This window comes from Somniosus microcephalus, chromosome 2 (assembly GCF_052327205.1).
Source record: "Somniosus microcephalus isolate GS21.2 chromosome 2, FLI_Smic_1.0, whole genome shotgun sequence".
NCBI lineage: Eukaryota > Metazoa > Chordata > Chondrichthyes > Squaliformes > Somniosidae > Somniosus > Somniosus microcephalus.
This window is the reverse complement of record NC_140988.1, coordinates 157526417-157551123: the sequence shown is the minus strand read 5'-3', so window position 1 is coordinate 157551123 and position 24707 is coordinate 157526417. Positions and strand designations below refer to the sequence as shown.

At 45.0% G+C, this 24707-nt stretch overlaps 1 protein-coding gene across 2 annotated transcripts in view; it reads right to left on the bottom strand.

Annotated features, from left to right (window-relative positions):
• Positions 1-24173, bottom strand: part of coq2 (coenzyme Q2 4-hydroxybenzoate polyprenyltransferase) — a 40932-nt gene extending 16759 nt beyond the window's left edge. Inside the window, exons 1-4 of one of the 2 annotated variants that reach the window (XR_015073241.1) lie at positions 23820-24173; positions 22816-22982; positions 20547-20668; positions 13692-13777 (exon numbers count right to left, since the gene is read on the bottom strand). Coding sequence is in view for 1 of the 2 variants with exons in the window: in XM_085964665.1 (XP_085820791.1) it covers positions 13692-13777; positions 20547-20668; positions 22816-22982; positions 23820-24036 (592 nt within the window). In the remaining variant the exon portion in view is untranslated. The remainder of the gene's footprint in view (positions 1-13691; positions 13778-20546; positions 20669-22815; positions 22983-23819) is intronic. The other variant, XM_085964665.1, reaches the window with a different exon arrangement.
• Positions 24174-24707: the final 534 nt, after the last annotated feature.

Below are 24707 nucleotides of genomic sequence, written 5' to 3'. Positions count from 1 at the left end.
AATCCCTTGCATCACGGGCAGCAATGTGCTCGCGTGCTGCTGGAACTGGCGCATCCACCTCTGCAAGGTCTTCCTATGCGCTGAGCCACTTGTTCCTCAGGCAGCTGCAAGCCACAATGCTGTGCGATATTGTGCAGTGCACAGCAGACCTCGACGATTCTGGAGACCATGGCTGCTGAATACTGTAGGGCTCCACCTGATCTATCAAGGCATCTGAATTGCATCTTCAGCAAGCCGATGGTTTGCTCGATAATGGATCTGGTCGAAATGTGGCTGGCATTGTAGCGCTCCTCAGCTTCATTCGATGGCCTCTTCAACCGCGTCATCAGCCACGTCTTCAGGGGATAGCCCTTGTCTCCAAGTAGCCACCCGGAAAGTTGGTTTGGCGAATTGAACAGTGGAGGCACACTCGACTGCCGCAGGATGAACGAGTCATGACAACTGCTAGGGTACTGTGCAAACATGCAAAATGTCCTTCCTGTGGTTACACACCAGGTGCACGTTGAGGGAGTGGAAGCCCTTGCGGTTGACAAAAACAGCCGGGTTGCGATGGGGTGCCCCAAGGACCACGTGTGCAGTCTACGACGCCCTGCAACCGTGGCAAGCCTGCCATATTTGCACAGCCAACCACACATGCGGTTACATTTGCTTGATCCGTGGAGAAGTGTATGCAATTGTGCGCCTTGGCAAAGAGGGCATCGGTTACCTGCATGATGCATGTGTGCGCGGCCGACTGGGAGATGCCGCTGATGTGTCCTGGAAGGACCCTGAAGCAAAAAAATTGAGGGCGTTGGCGACTTTGACAGCCACTGGTAAGGGGTGTCCACCCGCTCCTCTGGGCTACAGGTGTTGGTGCAGCATTGCGCAGATGTCACCGACTACCTCTCGCGAAAGTCTCAGCCTCCTTTGGCACTGCTGCTCAGCCATGTTGAGGAAGGTCATCCTTGGCCTGTAAACCCTGTGTTGGGGTTATATCCTGCAGAGTCGTGCATCCTTGCACTGACGCATTCTGCGCTGCACCATCAGGTGGCTGAGCAGGAGGTTGGTGCTTCTGCTGTTGCTGGTTCTGCTGCTGTCGCGGCTGCTTGTCCTCAGAATCTGAGGACCAGGATGAAAGGAAATAAATGGTTCCCATGCTGCTGGTAGATATCTCCGTTGAAGAAGTCCTCAGTCAGTGTGGGGAGAGGGTTTTCCCAGGAGGTCACAGTGGAGATGGATCTCAGCTTTGCCACTTCCAAGATCAGTAGACCTGCAAAAAGTTTTCCAAGACCTGAAAAAACAAAGTTCTGCCACCTGCAACTGAGCCTTGTTGAGAGCTCCGTTTTTATGCTGGAGCTGCAGCTGTCAAGAAGGCAGCCACTTGTGAACCCGACACAATTAGCTGGCGTGGTTTGGGAAAGGCATGGAACACGCAGAAAAAGTGGTAAAATGTAAAACGACCATCAAAATGGCATTATCCAGGCAGTTAACTAGCAGTTAACTGCCTTAAGTGCCTATTCCGCCGCTTGGTGGCGGGACCGAACAGGTCTCTGTGAGCCCGCCTTTGGCAAAGTTGCACAGAGGCGGGTTGATGGCGGGATTGGAACCCACCGTCATTTTTTTCAATTTTACCACCTGACCCGCCTCCCTGAGCACCAGCAAAATCACGACCTTTGTGTCTGTCTTCACGGAAGAAGATGCAAAAAACCTCCCGGAAATAGTGGAGAACCAAGGGTCTAGCAAGAATGAGGAACTGAAAGAAATTAGTATTGGTAAAAAAAAAGTACTGGAAAAATTAATGGGACTGAAAGCCGATAAATCCCCTGGACCTGATGGCCTACATCCTAGGGTTTTAAAAGAGATGGCTATAGAGATAGTAGATGCATTGGTTGTCATCTTCCAAAATTTCATAGATTCTAGAACGGTTCCCACGGATTGGAAGGTAGCAAATGTAACCTCACTATTTAATATAAAGGAGGGAGAGAGAAAACAGGGAACTACAGACCAGTTAGCCTGACATCAGTAGTGGGGAAAATGCTAGAATCTATTATTAAGGACATGGGAACAGGGCACTTAGAAAATAATAATAGGATTGGGTAGAGTCAACACAGATTTATGAAAGGGAAATCATGTTTGACAAATCTGTTAAGAGTTTTTTTGAGGTTGTAACTAGCAGAATAGATAAGGGGGAAACCAGTGGATGTGGTGTATTTGGATTTTCAGAAGGCATTCGATAAGGTGCCACACAAGAGGTTATTAAACAAAATTAGGGTTCACGGGATTGGGGGTAATGTACTAGCATGGATTGAGGATTGGTTAACGGGCAGAAAACAGAGAGTAGGAATGAACGGGTCATTTTCGGGTTGGCAGGCTGTAACTAGTGGGGTACCGTAAGGATCAGTGCTTGGGCCTCAGCTATTCACAATCTACATCAATGATTTGGATGAGGGGACCAAATGTAATATATCCAAGTTTGCTGATGATACAAAGCTAGGTGGGAATGTAAGTTTTGAGGAGGATGCAAAGAGGCTTCAAGGGGATATAGACAGATTAAGAACATGACAAATGGGATATAATGCAGAGTAATGTAAAGTTCTCCACTTTTGTCAGAAAAATAGAAAAGTAGAGTATTTTTTAAATGGTGAGAGATTGGAAAATGTTGGTGTTCAGAGGGACCTGGGTGTCCTTGTACACAAATCACTGAAAGTTAACATGCAGGTACAGCAAGCAATTAGGAAAGCAAATGGTATGTTGGCCTTTATTACAAGAGGATTTGAGTATAAGAGTAAAGATGTCTTCCTGCAATTATATAGGACCTTGGTGAGACCACACCTGGAGTACTGTGTACAGTTTTGGTCTCCTTACCTAAGGAAGGATATACTTGCCATAGAGGAAGTACAACAAAGGTTCACCAGACTGATTCCTGGGATGGGGGTGATGGAGTAGACTAGGCCTATATTCTCTGGAGTTTAGAAGAATGAGAGGTGATCTCATTGAAACATACAAAATTCTTACAGGGCTTGACAGGGTAGATGCAGGGAGGATGTTTCCCCTGACTGGGGAGTCTAGAACCAGGGGTCACAGTCTCAGAATAAGGGGTCAGCTATTTAGGACTGAGATGAGGAGAAATTTCTTCACTCAGAGGATGGTGAATCTTTGGAATTCTTTACCCCAGAGGGCTGTGGCGGCTTAGTCGTTGAGTATATTCAAGAGAGAGATCGATAGATTTTTGGATATTAAGGGAATCAAGGGATATGGGGATAATGGAGGAAAGTGGAGCTGAGGTAGAAGATCAGCCATGATCTTACTGAATGGCGGAGAAGGCGCGAGGGGCCAAATGGCCTACTCCTGCTATTTGTTATGTTCTTTCATAAAACCGTGTTAACTCTGCCTATGCATAGTGATTATCCAAGTCCCCTGTTACCATGTCCCTAATAATAGATTCTAGCATTTCCCCTATAACTTATGTCAGACTAACTAGCCTATTGTTCCCAGTTTTCTCTTGCCCTCCTTTCTTGAACAGTGGGCTTACATTTGCTATTTCTAATCCATGTGGACCATTCTAGAATCTAGGGAATTCTGGAAGAGCAAAACCAATGCATCTGCAGCCACCTCTTAAAACCCTAGGATGTAGGCCATCAGGTCCAGGGGATTTGTCAGCTTTTAGTCCCATTAATTTCACCAGTACATTTTCTTTACTAATATTAATTACTTTAAGTTCCTCACTCACATTAGACCCTTGGTTCCCCACTATTTATTTGTGTCTTCTACTTTGAAGACAGATACAAAATATTTGTTTAACGTCTCCGCCATTTCCTTATTCCTCATTATAATTTCTCCTGTCTCTACCTCTAAGGGACCCACATTTACTTTCACTAATCTCTTCCATTTTACATACTTGTAAAAGCTCTTACAATCTGTTTTCATATTTCTTGCTAATTTAAATATTCTATTTTATCCTTCTTAATCAATTTCTTGGTCATCCTTTGCTGATTTTAAAACCCTCCCAATCCTCAGGCTTCTTACTCTTTTTGGCAACATGGTCAGCTTCTTCTTTTAATCTAATACTATTCTTAGCTTCTCTAGTTAGCCATGGTTGTAACACTTTTCCAGTGGAGTTTTTATTATTCAAGTGAATGTATATTCATTGAGAATGATCAATTATTTCTTTAAATGTTTGCCATTGCTTATCTACCGCCATATCTTTTAATCTAATTTATCAATATACCTTAGCCAACTTGCCCCTCATACCTCCGTAATTGGCTTTGTATCAAATTTAAGACCCTAGTTTTGCACTTAACCATATTACTCTCAAACTCAACATGAAATTCTATCATATTATGATCACTCTTCCCCAGAGGATCCTTTACTAGAAGATTACTAATTAACCCAGTCTCATTACACAATACTAGAACTAAAATAGCCTATTCCCTAGTTGGTTCCTCCTTGGCAAATAAGTGTCTAAAGAGAGAGATCTGGGGGTACAGATACACAAATCACTAAAAGTAGTGATGCAGTTTAATAAAGCCATTAAAAAAGCAAACAAAGCACTGGGGTTCATTTCCAGAGGGATGGAATTGAAAAGCAGAAGTTATATTAAACTTGTATAGAACCTTGGTTAGACTACACTTTGAGTACTGTGAACAGTTCTGGTCTCCATATTATAAAAAAAGAGGCATTTGAGAAGGTGCAAAAAAGATTTATTAGAATGATACCAGAACTGAAAGGTTATACCAAGCGGGAAAAATTGAGTAGGTTGGGGCGCTTTTCTCTAGAAAAGAGAAGACCGAGGGTGATTTGATAGATATCTTTAAGATTATGAAGAGGGTTTGATAGATGGTAAGACATAGAGAGTATGAGGTGATTTTGGTGGTGCCTCCTATGTCACTACTACCACAACTACCATGCTTTCTGGGTCTAACAGAATCTGTCCCATCAACCAACATGTTTTACTCCGTATCAAAACCTATGCTCAAGTGAAACTGACAGTAAATGAGACACTTAAGTATGAGCTAGACAATTATGTGAAACAATTCAGATACTACATTCCCCTGTTGTTTGAGGGTTTCAGTGAGCACGTGATGCGACTGAACTCCTCCCTAAAGCAATTTTATGTTTTGGAGCAAGACAACTCGAGAATAGATATTGAAATTGACAGCATAAGGGACGACTCACACTGGTGGGATATTGGGCTTAATATATCAGCACACCCTTAGGTTTGTATTATTTCACACGTTCTAGTAGTTCTCCAACTTGTAATGATAGTGTATTTGATATATGTATACCCTATGTAGTAAGACTTTGATACATAAGCCAATTGTGTACTCATGCCTATGACTAACAAATTAACTGAGCACACAGAAAGAGAAGATCCGAAGCAACGTAGAGGAGACCCCAGGTGAGGGGAGATCAAGAAAGGTAGAAGAAACAGAGGAGACCCCAGGCGGGGCAAGATCAGGGCCGTTTCTGCCAGATCGTATGATTTAGCAATAGGAGCAGCGGGTGGAGGAGAAATGATAGACTGGGACACACTGGAAGAAAAGGCATTTCAGCACAGCTGTCATGATGGTTGGGGAGTCCCCGGGGTGTCCCTCAGCCATGACAATAGTAAAGGGTCGGCCCCTGCGAGTGTCATAGTTAGAACCCAGGCCTATAATGAAAAGGGGGATAAAACCTCCTTTGAGAAGCGCTCCGTTCCCCTCAATTAGAGGGCTCCGATTTGCAGCAACGCTTGTCAAAGAATAGATTGAAATAGTTGAGGAATCAATGTTTGAAACATTTCATCCGCGAGGTGGGGACTGTACGAAAGATTGATATTTAGAGATTCTTAGTGGATGGGAATCATATGTATAAATTCAAGTGTAGCCATTGACCAACTAATCTTACTCATGATTCCCTGTGGGTATGGAAATGTTAAAGACTGTTCAAATGTAGCCACGAGGACAGTCAAAAGCAGTTTTGACTAAGCTCAGATAACAAGCAGCCACAGGGTGCGAATGAAGGTCAAATTGTTAAATAACATATTATAATGCTAAGTAGGAATTAGAATTCGCTTAACAAAACTAATTGCAAAGATATTTGAATGATAATTAGTATAAGGAACATAAAATGAGAGAGATCATGGGAGTTAAGGTATCCATCTGGTATATAGTCTGGACACCGTCAAGACTAGTGAAACAGCGCTGACATGGGCTGGGCCCTTGGTATAGAAAGGCCTTGTACTGTTTGAAGCTAGAATGAGAGAGATAAGGTAAATTCCAATGAGGTGAAGAATGTATAAACAACAGAATGATGAACAGGGTAAAGTTGTAGGAAAAATACTGGAATGGCGGGGCCAAGATGCTAACCTTAAACTGAGTGAGAATGGTATTTTGACCATTAGAACCAATTAAAGAAGCTGATTTTGTTAAAGACCATAGATGGACACTGGCCAAGCGAACTTTTGATAAGAAAAGGGTTAAAACCTCGATACTCAAAGAACAACTTTACACAGACCTACTGCGAGAACAAAGGAACAGGCTGTGTCCAAGAGGTTCCAGAGACCAAGGGCTGCGAGCTGCTCGTTAAACTATCGCCTGTTGTTAAGTATATTACGCTGTAAGTTTAATAAATCTTGATCTATTGCTCAAACATACTGGTTGCAGCCTATTGGTGTCTTGTCCAACAACTCAGAGATCATTAAGATCTTACAAAGGAGAAAGGTGTAGAAGGAATATGTTGATGGGGTTAGATGAAGAGGGGTGGGAGGAGGCTCATGTGGAGCATAAACACCAGCATGGACCTGTTGGGTTCAATGGTCTGTTTCTGTGCTGTAAATACTTGGTAATTGTAATGTGGAAAGGATTTGTTTCAATCATGTTCTCAAAAACCCTTCTCAATACTGCTGATAAGAAAATCTTTTTGAAACACAGGCTTTTGTCACAGCAGGGGGTGCTATGAGTGCATACATCAAAAGGGTTGTTGACAACAGGTTTAGAAGAGCAACAACAGGAAGTGACAGTCTGGTGTGAAAAGGCATGGAGCTTTTCATCTGTTTGACAAACTATTTGTAACTGGGTGGTTGTAAAACACAAGATAGGGTTGCCTCCAGAATGAAGAGAACCATAAAAGAAAAAGATACAAGACAAATGCCATGTTTTTACTTAGTTAGGAAGAAGGAAAGACTGCTTGCTATCTTCAAAACCCTGTGGCGTGAACAGGCTTGGAGAAGCCACCTTCACGATTTCTCATTCTCATTCTATCTATGCACAGTAAGTTTTTGGATGCAGGGCTGAGGTGTGCTACTCTGTATGGTTTGCTGTATGGTAGGCACACGTGTTCTCGCTCAGGCCAACATCCCCAGCATCGAAGCTTTGACCACGCTCGATCAGCTCCGATGGACGGGTCACGTCGTCCGCATGCCTGATACAAGACTCCCAAAACAAGCGCTCTACTCGGAGCTCCAGCACAGCAAGAGAGCCCCAGGTGGGCAGAGGAAACGCTTCAAGGACACCCTCAAAGCCTCCTTGAAAAAGTGTAACATCCCCACCGACACCTGGGAATCCCTGGCCCAAGACCGCACAAAGTGGAGGAGTAGCTTCCGGGAAGGCGCCGAACACCTCGAGTCTCTTCGCCGGGAGCAAGCAGAAGCCAAGCGCAGGCAGCGCAAGTCAACCCAAGCACCCCACCCACCCGCCCCTTCAACCACCGTCTGCCAGCTGTGACAGAGACTGTAGGTCCTGCATTGGACTCATCAGTCACCTGAGAACTCATTTTTAATGTGGAAGCAAGTCATCCTTGGTTCCGAGTGACTGCCTAAGAAGAAGAAGATGGTTTGCTAGTGTCTTTATGATTAATGTTTTGTCAATAATAAGTGAAGTGAACTAACATATTACATATCCATGCAACGCCACATGAACACTCTCGACCTCGCTCTTCAGCAGCACCGACTCACTCAAAGCTGTCCTGGTCCACAGTTCCATTTCATCCTTCGCCTCATCCGGCGCTTTAACAAAAAACTTTTTTTCTTCCTTTCAGGTGTCAAGGATCGCAAGCTTCAACAACTCTGACACCAACACCCCTCCAGAAACTTCTTCCCCTTCACTTTCCTCTGACCCCATCCCTTCTCCCAATCTCACCCCGTCGCGTTTTCACTATCCTCTCTGACCTTCCCCTCTCTGACCCCGAACGATCAGTCCTTAGCGAAGGCCTGAGCTTCATCCCCTTACGCCCCCACCTCAATGAATTTCGAGCTCGGCATGATGCGGAGCTCTTTTTCCGCTGCCTTCGTCTCCGTGCCCACTTCTTTGGCCAGGTGTCTTCCCCCCGCACGGCTGACCCTTTCTCCCGCTTTCAGAATTCTCGTTCTACCTGGACCCCTCCCTCTGGCCTCTTACCTTCTCTAGATCTTTTCAGCCGGCGTGACATCGGCCGTCTCCATTTCTCTGCTCCCCTCACTCGCTCCAACCTACCTCCCTCTGAACTTGCAGCTCTCCATTCTCTCAGATCCAACCCCGACATTGTCATTAAACCTGCTGACAAGGGTGGTGCTGTTGTTGTTTGGCGAACCAACCTCTATCTAGCGGAAGCTGAACGCCAACTCTCCGACACCTCCTCCTACCTCCACCTGGACCATGACCCCACTACCGAACATCAAGCCACCGTTTCCAAGACTGTCACTGACCTCATCTTCTCTGGAGATCTTTCCCCCCACGGCCACCAACCTCATAGTTCCCCAACCCCGCACAGCCCGCTTCTACCTCCTTCCCAAGATCCACAAACAGGACTGCCCTGGTGGGCCCATCATTTCACCCTGTTCTTGCCCCACAGAACTTATCTCTTCCTATCTCGACTTCATTTTTTCTCCTTGTCCAGTCTCTTCCCACCTACATCCGCGACTCTTCCGACGCCCTCCACCACTTTAACAGTTTCCAGTTTCCTGGCCCCAACCACCTCCTTTTCACTATGGACGTACAATCCCTCTACACCTCCATCCCCTACCAGGATGGCCTGAGGGCGCTCCGCTTCTTCCCTTCCTCGGCTTCTGTCTCCATCTCTGGGGATAGGTTATTGACAAACATTCACTGCAAGCCCACTGACTCCCACAGCTACCTGGACTACACTTCCTTCCACCCCGCCTCCTGTAAGGACTCTATTCCATTCTCCCAGTTTCTCTGTCTCTGCCGCATCTGTTCCGACGATGCCACCTTCCATACCAGTGCTCCCAACATGTCTTCCTTTTTCCTCAACCGAAAATTACCCTCTACAGTGGTTGATACGGCCCTTGACCGTGTCCGTTCTATCTCCCGCACTTCTGCCCTCACCCCTGCCCCTCCCGGAACCACGATAGGGTTCCCCTTGTCCTCACCTTTCTTTCACCCCACCAGCCTCCACATTCAATGGATTATCCTCCACCATTTCCGCCACCTCCAGTGTGACCCCACCACCAAACACATCTTCCCCTCACATCCCCTTTCAGCATTCCGTAGGCACCGCTCCCTCCGCGACAGCCTAGTCCACTCCTCTATCATCCCAACACCCCTTCCTGCGGCACCTTTCCGTGCAAGCGCAGGAGATGCAACATATGCCCTTACCTCCCCACTTCCCACTGTCCAGGGCCCCAAACACCCCTTCCAGGTGAAACAGCGATTTACTTGTACTTCCTGCTATTTAATATACTGTATTTGCTGCTCACGATGTGATCTCCTCTACATTGAGGAGACCCAATGCAGATTGGGTGACCGCTTTGCGGAACACCTCCATTCAGTCCGTAAGGGGGACCCCGAGCTTCTGGTGGCCTGTCACTTTAATTCACCGCTCCACTCCCACTCAGACCTCACCGTCCTCGGCCTCTTGCATTATTCCACGGAAGCGCAGCGTAAGCTCGAGGAACAGCACCTCATCTTTCGATTAGGCACTCTACAGCCCTCTGGACTCAACAGAGTTCAACAATTTCAGATCATAACCTCGGCCCCTATCATATAAATATTTTTTATCCACGCCTTTTGTTTGTGCCTTCTTTTCTTCTCTCCCACATGGCAGCTGTCTGTCATTTTGCCAGTGCCATTTACACTTCATCTAGAGCCATCCTTTGTTTCTTAACTTGTCCCATTACCATCTCCTTTTGCCTTGAATATCTCTTAATGTCTCTTAACCTCTCCTGCCTTCCATCCTATCACAGACCGTCCCTTTTGTTCTTTCATCCCCTCCCCCCTTTCCCAGCCTCTACACTTGCTTAAAAATCTGTTCCATTTCCTGTTTTTCTCCAGTTCTGACGAAAGGTCATCGACCTGAAACGTTAACTCTGTTTCTCTCTTCACAGATGCTGCCTGACCTGCTGAGTATCTCCAGCATTTTCTGTTTTTATTTCAGATTTCCAGCATCTGCAGTATTTTCTTTTTGTAACATATTACTGTCTCTAGTTGTATGTATCTAATTTAAAAACATAAGCAAGGAATTATCCAACAAACAGGAAGGAAGAACAAGTCAGAGCAGCAGGGAGAAAAGCCATTTTCTCATGGGTCAAATATGTGATTACTCAGACCCAAGAAGGAAAGTGAAACAGTTATCTTCAATAATTTATGTCCTACCTTCCCGTTGCAAATTCCATTTACACTATGGAGCAAGTTTCCAAAAACAATGGGCGGGGTGGGGGGGGCGCGCTGGACACCAGGAATTTTGGCATGGAGGTCAGTGGTTGATGCACGTTTTTTCATCTATTAAAATGAATAGAAGGATAACCCTGGTGCATGAAGCTCCAAATATTTATTATAAGTTTATTCGATAGTGGAACTAGAATTGGTTATGTCCAGATTAAGTCTGACACTGTAAATGCACAGTTTGAACTCCGGTGCAAACCATTAGGGAAACTCAACTATTTAGCCACATCATTTGTGATAATTAGCTATGGAGCTGGAAATGGCTTTCCAGAGTTACTGCTGAATTCTTAAGCAACAAAGCATTGTAGTTTCCTGGCAACACCAAAACTAGTAGTACTACTAACAATTAAAGGTTAAGGTCACAGGTTCAAAACAATTTGTAAATTAGATTGAGAAGTCAGTTCACGATCAATGTCAGAACAGACAAAGTAACAAAAGATGGTACCTTTCAGATCCTCTTCTCAAATAAAGACGCCATACCATACACCCCACCAGCCCAATGAAGGTGTAAATTAGATTCAGCCGCAACATTATCATATCCTCTCCATCACCAACACTGCCTACCTCCACCTCGAATATCACCCCGTCTCTGCCCCTGCCTTGGCTCATCTGCTGCTGAAACCTTCATCCGTGCCTTTGTTACTTCTAGACTTGACTATTCCAATGTTTTCCTGGCCAGTCTCCCACCTTGCACCCTCCGTATCCTTGAGCTCATCCAAAAATCTGCTGCCCGTATCCTAACTCGCACCAAGTTCCATTCACCCATCACCCCTGTGCTTGCTGATATACATTGGCTCCCGGTGTTAAAAATCTCATCCTTGAATTAAAATCCCTCCATGGCCATGGCCTTGCCCTTCCCTATCTCTGTAAACTCCTCCAGCCCTACAACCCTCAGCGATCTCTGCATTCATCCAATTCTGGTGCATCCCCGATTTTAATCGCTCCACCATTGCCGGTCATGCCGTCAGATGCCTAGGCCCCAAGCTCTGGAATTTCCTCCCTAAACCTCTCCGCCTCTCTTTCCTCCTTTAAGGCGCTCCTCAAAACCCACCTCATCAGTCCTAATATCTCCTTATGTGGCTCAGTGTCAAATTTTGTTTGATAACGCTCCTGTGAAGCACCTTGGAACATTTTACTACGTTAAAAGCACTATATAAATGCAGGTTGTTGTTGTTGAGAACTTGATGACTGTCATTATCAAATAACCTTTGAATAAATGAGAAAAATTGAAGGCTAATAAGCCCTCATGAGGTTAAAGTAATGCTTCTGACACCACTGCATAAGAATGTGTAAATGCACAGGTTTTTAAACAAATGTGCATGGGTAGACCAACAATTGCTGAGAGCTCTTTTCCTAGTATATACAGGAACTATTGAATTTGGGGCATGAAGTTCATTCTCAATGCCATGTACTGAGCCTGGATTGCTGTGAAACAATCCATTTTAAGGGATACCATGCATGTTCCTCCACAGAACCAGACCACCCATGAAAAACAGTTCCAGTGCAAACTGTATCTGGAATTTTATCCACCCAGTGATACTTCTCAGGGGTTCAGTAGAGGGAACATAGTCTGGACTACTTCCCCCCCCACCCCCCCCCCCCCCAGTGACTCCACCAAACATACTTGACCAGCCAGGCATCCAAATATAAGTATATATGTGGAGTTCTTCCTACCTCTGCGAGGCAGCTACCAGAGAGCATTTTGTTGCTTGTTGATGCCACACTTGTATGGAAAATTCTCTTTGCGCAAGATACTTCCTGTGGGGGTCCCTGCTCCCAGTGCACAAGTAGGGATCCTTCAAGCCAACTGCACGTAGTCAGTCTTCCAGGCAGATTATGTAGATGATCAATAGAGAGTGACTGACAAGTTACCAGTCAGCCTGAAGACATTAAACATCCATACAAAAAGCAAGATACTGCTGATGTTGGACATACTCAGCAGGTCAGACAGCATATGCAGAGAAAGGAAGGTGGGGTTAACGTTTCAGATTGATGATCTTTTGTCGTGGGTTCTGACGAAAGGTCATCAACCTGAAACATAAATACATCTATGGCTTCTAAGGAGCTCAGCAAAACAACAGAAAGATTTGAAAGCCACACACAGAACAGCAAACCTTCCACTGAACTGTGCCCCACCTTATGTGGAACAATTGGATCTAGTCCCCCATCTGACACCCTCTTATGGTTAGGAGTGCGGCAGCAAGGAGCCACTTAATGGACAAAGGGAGGGAGAAGCAGTTTTATTTCTCCTGTCTTGATTGATTGCCTGGCTGAATCCCTTACATGGACAAAAAGCAATTCAGTCGAGGCCCAGAGATCCAGAAGGGATGCTGATTCTTGCCTAAGCTGAGCCTTGGCTGACATGCTGTGGGCCATGTCTATATTTTGCTAGTGCTTTATAAATGTCTCTAGCTTTGGCAGGCTGCTTGGGCAAGCTCCTGTCAGAGGAGGGCAGGTCCAGATACTGGAAATCCTGGGATCCTTAAACTCTGCTCTGTTTGATGCAATCTGCAAACTGCGCTCTATGGTCGGGAGCTACTGAAACTGAACTCACCTGGTGCCTGGATATACATATAGAAGCAGACAGATGGGCTCAGGAATGGTGCTATTCAGACCTTTCGGCCACTCAGCACCAGTAGTATCATTTAACTAACAGACAGATTAACTCAAATGGTCGGAAAATAGTGGGTTAGGGTGAGGGTTAACCCTAATGCAATTGTCAGAGCCCCCAACCCCACCGACGTACATGGCAAATCATTCACCAAGTGGCTTCCATTGAAGGAATAGGGATCTGTCTTTTCCTTGGTCCAATGTAAATCTAGGAGGTGCAGAGTAATTAACTAAATATCGGTCTCAGCTTACTGAATTTTTAAATTACTTTAGAGCTCATGGAGCCATTCGCTTCTCAACTCAACATGTATGCCAGAAATTGAATAATAATGAGTGAATTTTAATATATATTTTTTTTTAAAAGAACTATCCCTGTTTCAGACATTTTATCTACAGCTGTGGTTTTTAAGCATTACTTATTTACTGTCAAATGAGCTACTAAGAAATCACAAAGTCCTTACATACCCAGAATTAATTGCGGCCAATACGTTAGTCTCTTCATCAGAGGGTAAGTGACCACCAGACCCAGCGATGCAGCTCCAAGCGCAATGCTGTCAATAGAAAGCATCCCATATTGTTTAGCAAAGTATAGGATGACTAGAGTCTACTCAATTTAGACTGGCATTTTAGCCAAACAAACAGTTTTTCGATTGTTCTTTCCATAAACATATTCATCTGTAATCTTTCTGGGGCTGTTTTCACCATTTCTCCAGGCTTTCCGCCAAAGTTATGGCAGATCGGGGAACCCACGCAGAAATTCGACCCCATTAAGTTTTTGGTGCTGCACACAGATTTGGTGTGAATCATTACTGATCTTAGTTAACTTTAAAAAGGACAAACCAGTACAGTCCACAGAAGATATTGTTCAAATTTAAAGACACTAACAAGTTGGTACATGACTAGCAAATGTTCCCTTTTCATACAAGTCCCATCAAAAGAAAATTGTATTTATCTTTACATTGCATAACTTAAAACCATCTGCAATATATCCAGCACAGAAATCGATCTATTCTCTACTTATATAGTTGCATTGCTCAAATTAATGATTCACTTAAAAGTTAATGTAAATTGGGTTATAGAAAAAGGTGTTGTCAATTGCACCGCCTGATCTACATTTCATCCACTAGCCTAAACAGCCATCCCCTTCAACATTGGCTGCAGTATGTATTGAGGATGCACGGCAAAAACTCACCAAGGCTTCTTCGGCAGCACCTCCCAAACCCGCAACCTCCACCAACTAGAGGGACAAGGGCAGCATGTACATGGGAATACCATCACCTCCAAGTCACATACCATTTTGACTTGGACATATATCGCTGTTCCTTCATTGTTGCTGGGTCAAAATCCTGGAACTCCTCACCTCACAGCATTGTGGGAGCACCTACACTGCATATTCTGCAGTGGTTCAAAAAAAAAGGGCCGCCACCACTTTCTCAAGGGCAACTAGTGATGGGCAATAAAAGCCGGCCTTGCCAGCGACGCCCATATCCCAAGAATGAATACTAATACCTGAGAGACACCTGCAGCAATGTATGGAGTCTGAGATGATTGGCCGCCAACAACACAAACATTTTCCTTTGGGCCAGTTATTACTCCAGTCACTGGAGAGTTTTCCCTTGATCCCTATTGACTTCAGTTTTACTCAGGCTCCTTGGTGCAACACTCAGTTAAATGCGTCCTGATTTCATGCCTACATGGCCTGGCTCTAATTTTAAGATTCTGCCCTCTTATTCTGGATCCTCCACCAGAGGAAATAGTTTCTCTTTATCTACTCTATCAAATCTGTATTTCATTTTGAACACCTCGATCAGATCACCCCTCACTCTTCTGTTAACTGCCTTGCCAATCCTATTTTCATAGTGGTTTCCCATTTTCGTGCTTCTGGCTCCTGTTTCCCGACTTGTCAGAAACAGGCCAGCTTCAAGGAGACGAGTTGCTGAAGATCATGATTTGTATGCATTGGTAGAGCACTTTAAAAGCACCCCTGAAACATGGCTGACATTCAAATGCAACAACTTTGCTGTTGTAGGTATGGGATAACATTTTGTGCATCTACTGACCTTCTGACTGTCCAAGCTGACACCCATCTGCAGTGTGTCATGAATGGAATAATTTCAGGCCACTTCGACTGTGCGCTTGCAAGATTATTGCCTCAAATGAAATCTATAGCAAGGGGATGGGAAACATTTATGCCCTCTCACCCTGGTCCTCATAATCGGGGGAGTAGCAGCCACGTGGCTCAGCACAGATCTTCCTGGGAGGAGGAGGACGAGGGGAGCCTTGCATACCCTGTTGTGACCAATGCAGCATCCCTCCAGTTCAGTGCTGCCTGTCAACCAGGGTATGCACACTACAATGCCACTTTAGCATAAGCTTATTCTTCAACCATAGGTGGCTACCATATGGCTCTGTAATTGCAGGCGACACTTGTCCAACGTCATACTTCATCACTGCTATACCCTGTTATTTCCTATCACTGTTACCATCAGCATTACAAAAGCAAGTCGCCCTGAGCCCTCAATGCGCTTTTGCGATTTCCCATAACACATAGGCCACACAATCAACCAATTGACATAATTTATCTTTAACACATGACAAAAGGATAATATACCAGCAAGAGTCAGAAAAAAAAGAAACATCACCCAAGTGACTCCCCTTGTGACTATAGGTGCTTAATCTTTCTCTTACGCGTGCTTCTACGTGGTGCTTCTCCTGTGGCTTCAGCAGATGTAGAGGCACCTTGCTGACTAGGATGCTGCGCCTGCTTAGATGCTTTTGGTGGGCGTCCTCTGGATTTGGGAGCCTGTGAGGGCTCTTCAACAGTCTGCTCTTACTGCGGTTGTGCAGGAGCTGAAACGGCCATCTTGGTTGTCTCTGCAAAGTGGGTCTCTGACCAAGGGCTCTGCAGCGGCATGGTCGTGTGAGCGTTTTGAGAGGAGCCCACACTTCCTTCTGTCCTGCCAACAACATCCCTCTCATGGGTCAGCCGCACCTCAGTGCTGGCAAGTGGCAAGGAGAGCACCTTGCTGCACTTCAGGGGACCATGAGGGCCCGTATCTGCACTGGCAGTCCTCCTCAAAGCACTTCCATGAAGCTCTGGTCTCTCTGCTCAATAGCTGCCCATCGCTCCTCCAGAGATGTCATTCTATTCTGAACAGTCACCATGTTTTCCTGACTCCGGCAACTTATTTCCTCCATGGCCGTAGCCATCCTTTCCACTGAGGTAGCCAGCCTTTCCACGGAGGTTGCCATCCTATCCATGGTGGTGCATTCATGCGCCATTGCCTCCACCATGGCAGTGCTGATGTTAGAGATGGACTCCTCCATTCTCTCCACACTCGCACTAACCTGGAGGCAAACCCTTCCAGAGACACCTGCACTTGTTCCTGTATTTCACAAACCGCTCTTTTTCTGGATGGCCCCAGAGGCACAGCGTCTGCACGCAACTCAGCAGAGCTAGGAGAGTCCTGCGATCACCACCGAGGACTCTCCACTGTTGTCGCTGTCTCCACCATCTGCTGATGCTCACTTGTGCGATGTGATAAACCAGGTGGCAACACTACTCTAACTCGCGATGGCCCCACCGAGGTGTGCGTTGCTGTGCTGGTGCTGGGTGCGCTGAGTCCTGGTGACGCTGCTCCCTCAGAGGCTTCAGGTTCCTCTGAGGAGATGTCCGGGTCTTCGTCCTGGATCATGGGGAGGGGGGCGCTCGATGGTCCTGTGTGAGAGTAAAGGCATGATTTAGACATCTGATATTGATGTAGCAGACATCCTTTTGAGCAGATAATACAATGCAATTCTCTATGAACATCATAAGACATTGCGTTCTGAGAGGGATGAAACTATATTATGTCACCAGCTTCCTCTAGTGTGCCCGTCTCTCCATCGCCCACTTCCAGGTCCTCGCCACCTCCAACAATCACTTTTGCAGCCTCCTCAGCACTGGTCAATGTTACTAGGGTAGGTGTTCCTCCTCCAGTCATTGCTCTCTCCCTCTTATTGTGGGTTATCTTTTCCTGTAAGGAGGAACACAAGCAATGTTTCAGCCACAGTGATGGAGTGAGGGAGACAAAGATGGGATAAGGTGCCAAGAGGAAGGTAGCTCCCTGTGCGTTGTTAGCTGTTGTCACTGCATGACAGTGAGAGCGAGTCTAAGGGGTGCATAGGCAGGATGCTGAAGTGATTCAGTGCAGAGACAGAGATGGATAGGAAAGGATGCAAGGAAAGTAAGAGTACGGTGGGATGTGAAGGAGGAGGCTTACAGCGCAGAGTGCTGGTGATGAGAAGAGAAGGGGAGCAGAGTGAAGGCAAGCGAGATGGGATGGGATACTCACTTTTGATGTTCTCAAGATCATTAAACCTTTTTCGGCACCGGATCCATGACCGTGCATAAATGGACCTTGCGCTCACCTCCCGAGTAATGCGCAGCCAGGCTGCCTTGGTCTGCTGAGGAGGCTTCCTGCAGCCATCAGGAGGGAAGAGAATCTCCCTGCGCCCTCTGACAGCATCCACAAGAACTTGAAGGGACTCATCATTAAACCGAGGAGCTGCCTTGCCTCTGGAAGATGTCATAGCATTTAAATCAAGTGCAGTAAACCACAATAGAAAGGCACAGGCTGGATGGTAGCTTTAAAAGCAGCTGCTATTACGACATCATCAGAGGCGGCCAGCCGACCCGATCCCACTCATTGGACCGGCCAGCTCCTTGAAATCAACAAGATCATTCAATAAAAATCGCACATCTGCAGCTGTTCCCGCTGGATGCAGCTCCCGAACCCACCTACCACGCAACCCGACTCCAACCAATCTCCGGAATTAAAATGGAGCCCGTGGTGCCCAGAAGTGAATGCAGTGCTCCAGAAGGGGTCTAACCAAGGCTCTGTACAACTGAAACATCACTTCCTCAACTTTGTATTCCAGCCCCCTTGAGACAAAGGCCAACAGCTCGTTTGCCTTGTTGATTGCTTTTTGTACCTGTCCATTAGCTTGGAGTGGTTTGTGTACATGGACACCCAAATCTCTTTGCTACTCCACAGTTCCTAGTTTCTCGCCATTTAAAAGAATTGTCTTTCTTGGATCCAAAGTAGATAACCTCACAGTTCCCCACACTGAACTCCATTTGTCACGGTTTTGTCCACTCACTTAATCTCTCTATGTCCCTTTGTAACTTCCTGCTCCCATCTGCACTACTTACTGTGCCTCCCAAATTAGTATCATCTGCAAACTTGGATATACAAATCTCTATTCCTTCATCCAAGTCATTGATAAATATGGTGAAAAACAGGCCCTGGTAGATCCCTGGGGAACACCACTTGTCACATCCTGCCAATCAAAGTACGTACCTTTTATCACTACTGTCTGTCTCCTACCTCCCAGCCAATTTCCAACCCAAGTCACAAGTTTGCCTCCGATTGCTTGCATTTTCATTTTTGTTAATAAACTCTTGTGCGGATCCTTATCCACTGCCTGTTGGAAACCCATTTTGACAACATCCATAGACACTCCCGTATCCTCCATGCAAGTGATCTTCTCAAAAAAATTCAACTAAATTAGTCATACATGACTTAACACGTCACAAATCCATGCTGACACTCTCTGATCAGCTCATATTTATCGAAGTGCTCAGTCACTCTGTCCTAATGACAGATTCTAGTAACTTCCCCACGAGTCTGTAGTTACCCGAGTAACTCCTACCCTTTTTAAATAACAGGTACAATCCCCAATGCTGTTTAGTTCCTACTCTTGTGGGGAGAGGGAAAATTTGATAGAGGATCTTCCAGACTTGGATGCTTCCTGGTAGATATCCCCTGGCCGGCCGCATAGCCATAGGTGTTGAATGGCCCAGAGAAACTGGGTCACTGAGGCAAAATTCTAGGGATTGGTTACTCGCACACACAAAATTAAAAAGAAAAATGAAATAAGTTACAAATAAGTTATGGGAAGGTGTAATGTGTAGATAACACAGGGGGAAGGTTTAGAGGGGATTTGAGGGGTAATTTCTTCACCCAGAGAGTTGTGGGGGTCTGGAACTCACTGCCTGAAAGGGTGGTAGAGGCAGGAACCCTAACCACATTTGAAAAGTACTTGGATGTGCACTTGGGATGCTCTAACCTGCAGGGCTACGGACCAAGAGCTGGGAAGTGGGATTAGGCTGGATAGCTCTTTGTTGGCTGGCGCGGACACGATGGGCCGAAATGGCCTCCTTCCATGCTGTAACTTTCTATGATTCTATGATACTACTGAATTGATACCATGTATGAACAGAATTGAAAACTCACAAGTATCTCAGATACAACTGAAGTTGCATAATTTCTACTCACACAATAAATTCTATATTCAATAGTTTACTGTTGAATATTCCATTTACTGTATACACTACTGTATACACTACTGTATACACTACTGTATACTTATACACTACTGTATACACTACTGTATACTTATACACTACTGTATACACTACTGTATACACTACTGTATACGTATACACTACTGTATACACTACTGTATACACTACTGTATACACTACTGTATACACTACTGTATACACTACACTACTGTATACACTACTGTATACACAAATGCAGTATATAACATGCATAACACAAGAAAAGGTTCTTTTTAAATCAGTTGCATTTTAATCTGAAATGTTTATAAAAGAAGTAATCATTAAATACAGAATCCTGGCTTTGTGAGGCAACTTTCTCCTTGCCCTGCAATATTCTGGCAAGTTAAACTTACGATTAAAAATTATGGCTGCAGCATGTTAATAAATTGTCATGAAATTAAAATTAAATTGCTAGTTCCTTGATTATATGATGCTCTAAATATTATAATGTAAATAAAGTTATCAGTATCAAAATGAGGCATTACTGCTGACTGCTATTAACAGGGAGATACTGCCCACTTCAGGCCCTTTACAAAAGGACAATTTTAGAATTATTTTATTTACAATGTTGTTTGAGAGCCAGCTGTTTAAACTACCATCAATAAAAACAGTACATTTGAATTAGTTTAGGGTATTAACCGAGGCAATTTGGAGAGTAAGATGGAAAATAAGTCTCACGTCCCACCCTACAACATACAAGTCAGACTTAGTTAAATATTGTCTGATCTCTATATGATCGATCTAATTTGCTAACAAATGAGGAGATTGTACATCTGCAAATTTCCTGGCAAGAATCCTCAATACAGCACAACATTTAGCTTAAAAAGGTAGAAAAAAAATAGTAAATGTAATTCTCTAATTCCATTTAAACTCATCAAAATATATACCAACATTTCACCTAGTCTATGCATAGGAACAGGAGCTTCACTTGCCTGTAATAATTTAAGCACAAGAGAACAGCAAGTGCCAAACTCAGCTGACCACCCAAAAACGCCAGGGCCTGAAAATGACTGATTTCTCCAGCAGCTATGGGCCGATTTCCAGTTCTGGCAACCTGTTCCAGAGTCATCGGAGGAAGACATGACAATTAACAAGAATCCTTGAGAAGAGATTTTAAAGACAACACAGGAAATGAAATCAGGCATTAAGGGGACAGTAGTCAGCATTCACTTTCCAATAAAAACAGAAAATGCTGCAAATACTCAGCAGGTCAGGCAGCATCTGTGGAACTTAGGAGAGAAAAGAATTCAAACTGTTTCCACCCTACAACACCCCCACAAGTTCTCTGTTCCTGATTCTAGCTTTTGGTGCAACCCCTTGCCCTCCCTCTATATTCACCCACCATATGCATCAGTGCCTTCAGCTGCCAGGCAAGTGGTAAGTATTCTATTACACTCCTGAATTGTGTCTTGTAGGTGGTGAAAATGCTTTGGGGAGTCAGGAGGTGAGCCACTCACCACAGAATACCCAGTCTCTGACTAGCTCTACTGGTCACGACATTTATGTGGCTGGTCGATGATGATCTCCAGGATGCTGATGGTGGGGGACTCGGCAATGGTAATGCCATTGAATGTCAAGGGGTGGTGGTTAGACTCTCTCATGTTGGAGATGGTCACTGCCTGGCATTTGTGTAGCGCAAATGTTGCTTGCCACTTATCAGCACAAGTCTGGATGCTGTCTACTGGATGCTGTATGCAGGCATAAACTGTTTCAATATCTGAGGAATTGCGAACAGAACTGAAAACTGTACCATCATCAGTGAACATCCCCACTTCTGACCTTATGTTAGAGGAAAGGTTATTGATGAAGTAGCTGAAAGTAGTTGGGCATAGGATGCTGCCCTGAGAAACACTTCAGCAACATCCTGTGTCCACTGTCTGAGGCTGAAAACAGACAGTTCGCAACCTCAGTGTCCTATTTGACCAAGAGCTGAGCTTCCGACCCCATATCCTTTCCATTATCAAGACCACCTACTGCCAACTTCGTAACATCACCCGTCACCGCCCCTGCCTCAGCTCAGCTACTGCGGAAACCCTGATCCATGCCTTTGTTACCTCTAGACTTGACTATTCCAACATACTCCTGGCCAGCCTCCCATTTTCTACTCTCTCTAAACTTGAGGTCATCCAAAGGTCTGCTGCCCATGTCCTAACTTGCACCAAGTCCCGTTCACCCATCACTCCAGTGCTCATTGACCGGTTAAGCAATGCCGCAATTTCAAAATTCTCATCCTTGTTTTCAAATCCCTTCATGGCCTCACCCCTCCCTATCCCTAATCTCCTTCAACCCTACAACCCTCCGAGATATCTGCGCTCCTCTAATTCTGGCCTCTTGAGCATCCCCGATTTTAATCGCTCCACCATTAGCAGCCGTGCCTTCAGCTGCCAAGGCACTAAGCTCTGGAATTCCCTCCCTAAACTCTCTGCCTCTTTCCTCCTTTCAGACGCTCCTTAAAATCTACCTCTTTGATCAAACTTTTGGTCATCTTCCCCAATATCTCATGTGGCTCAGTGTCAAGTTTTGTTCGATAATGCTCCTGTGAAGCGCTTTGGGATATTTTACTACGTTAAAGGTGCTATATAAATACACATTGTTGGCGTTGTTAACACCCACCTCCGAGAGCTAGCTTTTAGTCAACCCTTGTAATATCGCCTTTTTTGGCTTGGTGTCTGTTTTTGCCCATTTACATCTCTGAAGTGCCTAGGAACGTTTTTTATGTTAAAGGAGCTATATAAATGCAAGTTGTTGTTGAAGAGATCCATAAACTCCTTGCAGGTGTGGGGAAGACGGGTTTAAGGAGGTGCTTGGTGGTTCTTTCATGTAATATTAAAATATAAATAGTGGTTTCCTCACTACATTCTTATGCACCATCTGAAGGGTTCTCCCACCTAACAAAGACTGTATTTCTACTACATGCATAACTCATTTTCCAGTGTCCAATATGCTTAATTGGTTACACAGCATAGTATAATATAGAAACAATTTAAGGTGATGTTTGTTTACAATGTCAGGGCAATTCACAGGATCTTTAAAGTGTATAGGAGTGTATATTTGCACTGGCTAGTTTAAATGGAAAGATTACTAGGTTTATATATGCAGTGCCAAAAATGAGTACTGTACATGTAAAAGAAAATTATCCTTGTTATAAATAAATAGTTGACATAGGAATGAATGAGAACGTGTTCCAGTGGGGAGAGTTACCTTTCTGTCAATGTCTTTATCCCACATGTCATTGATTGTACACCCAGCTCCTCGCATCAGTATTGCCCCTGTTCCAAAAAGTGCAAGCATGGACAGATCTGGAAGACAGCCTGGCTCTGCTGCTAAGCCGATACTCCAGGTGCAAGGCAAATACAACAACCAGGTCCCTAAAACATCAAATTGTAACAAATTAAAACTTTCTGTGCACCAGTACCTTGTTATCCTGTTAAGATTGGAAAAGGAGTAAAGAAAATATTTTTAATAAAAACAGAAAATGCTGGAAATACTCAGCAGGTCAGGCAGCATCTATGGAGAGAGAAACAGAGTTAACGTTTCAGGTCGCTAACCTTTTGTCAGATGCTGCCTGACCTGCTGAGTATTTCCAGCATTTACTGTTTTTATTTCAGATTTCCAGCATCCATAGTATTTTGCAAAATATTTTTAATGTTGCAACAAGTCACACATCTGTGTAAGAAATGAACTGGTAAACTGGCAGCGCAAAATCACTCAATGCACAAAGTTGTAATATTGCCCTACAATGGTTTAAACATACAGAATTGAATTACCAGAAAACTTAGCTTAATGAAGGGTTACATGCCCAAAATTAATCCTGTCCTTTCGCTTTACAGATGCTGATTGGTCTACTGTGTAGATCCGCCACTTTTTAAAACATTTACTTTGCCCCTTTCTGCATATTTTTACATTCTCAGCAATTTATCGACTGGTAATAACTGATCAAAGCACTAATAAAATGGGATGTCACTTGCACAATGGATCTTACAGGATTTCAAAGTGACTTGGCAAAACTTGCACTTGCTCCCGTCTATTAAGAGATTTCTCAAGGAATGTGCAACCTGCAGACTGGGATTCTGAGGTCAGTATCGGACCCCTGATTGGCAGGAGCTAGTCTCAGGATCCCTGTCGAGCCCAAGCCGTGACCAGCGGTCAGACGCCGCCTGCCCCGCAGCCACCCGTCCCTCCCTGCGGTATTGTGTTTGATTTACCGATGGGTTTGTCCAGTCTCATCAGCTTCAGGTAAGGCTGCACCACCAGGGGCGCCGACCCCACCAACCCCACCGCTGACAGGCCGCGGCTGCGCCTGAGGTCCCCGCTCGACAGCGCGCGGGCATGACGAGACGTTACCCAGCAGCTCCCGCACCTCTTCGGCACCGCGAGCCCGGCCAGCAACCGGCAGGAGCTCGGCCTCAGCAGCAACAGCATCTCGTGCCGCTCCTCCCGCTGTCTGGCCAACCAGGGGCGCCGCACGTCACCGGGGGATTCCCAGCACGCGTCATTAAGGAGATAACCCCCCGATCCGAGCCCCACGTCAGGCCTGCCTCCGCGAACTGCAGAGAGCATGCGCGGCACGGCTAGGCATGCGCATGCGTGATTCCGGAACGTGTCAATCAAAATCAGAATGTTGGTCAAAAGCTTGAGAAATCAGAGAAAGGAGGAGAGGTGAGGTATCATGTTGGAGGAGATGATTTGGTGAATGTGGGTGTACTCTTTTAATCAGTACGTTAACAAATTTGACTGTAAATTAACAAAAACTTTAAATGAAACTTAACAAATCAAATTAAAATTTGGTTGTCCGGGTTGATAACGCACTCTTTTGATTAAATACATAAACAAATTTGACTGTAAATTAACAAATCTTTAAATGAAACTTAACAAATCAAATTAAAATTTGGTTGTCCGGGTTGATAACGCACTCCAGCCCCTGAATGTGGGTGTAAGGATAACCGTAGCTGTTGTAAGGACAGCGGGGGTTTGATTGACAGCTGGTTGACGGCTGATGTCATATCCGGGGCCGGGATCCGACGCCATCTTGGCCATGCTTTCAGACTGTACTGGGAGACACAGAAGTAGGACTGAATAAAATGGTTCTCCTC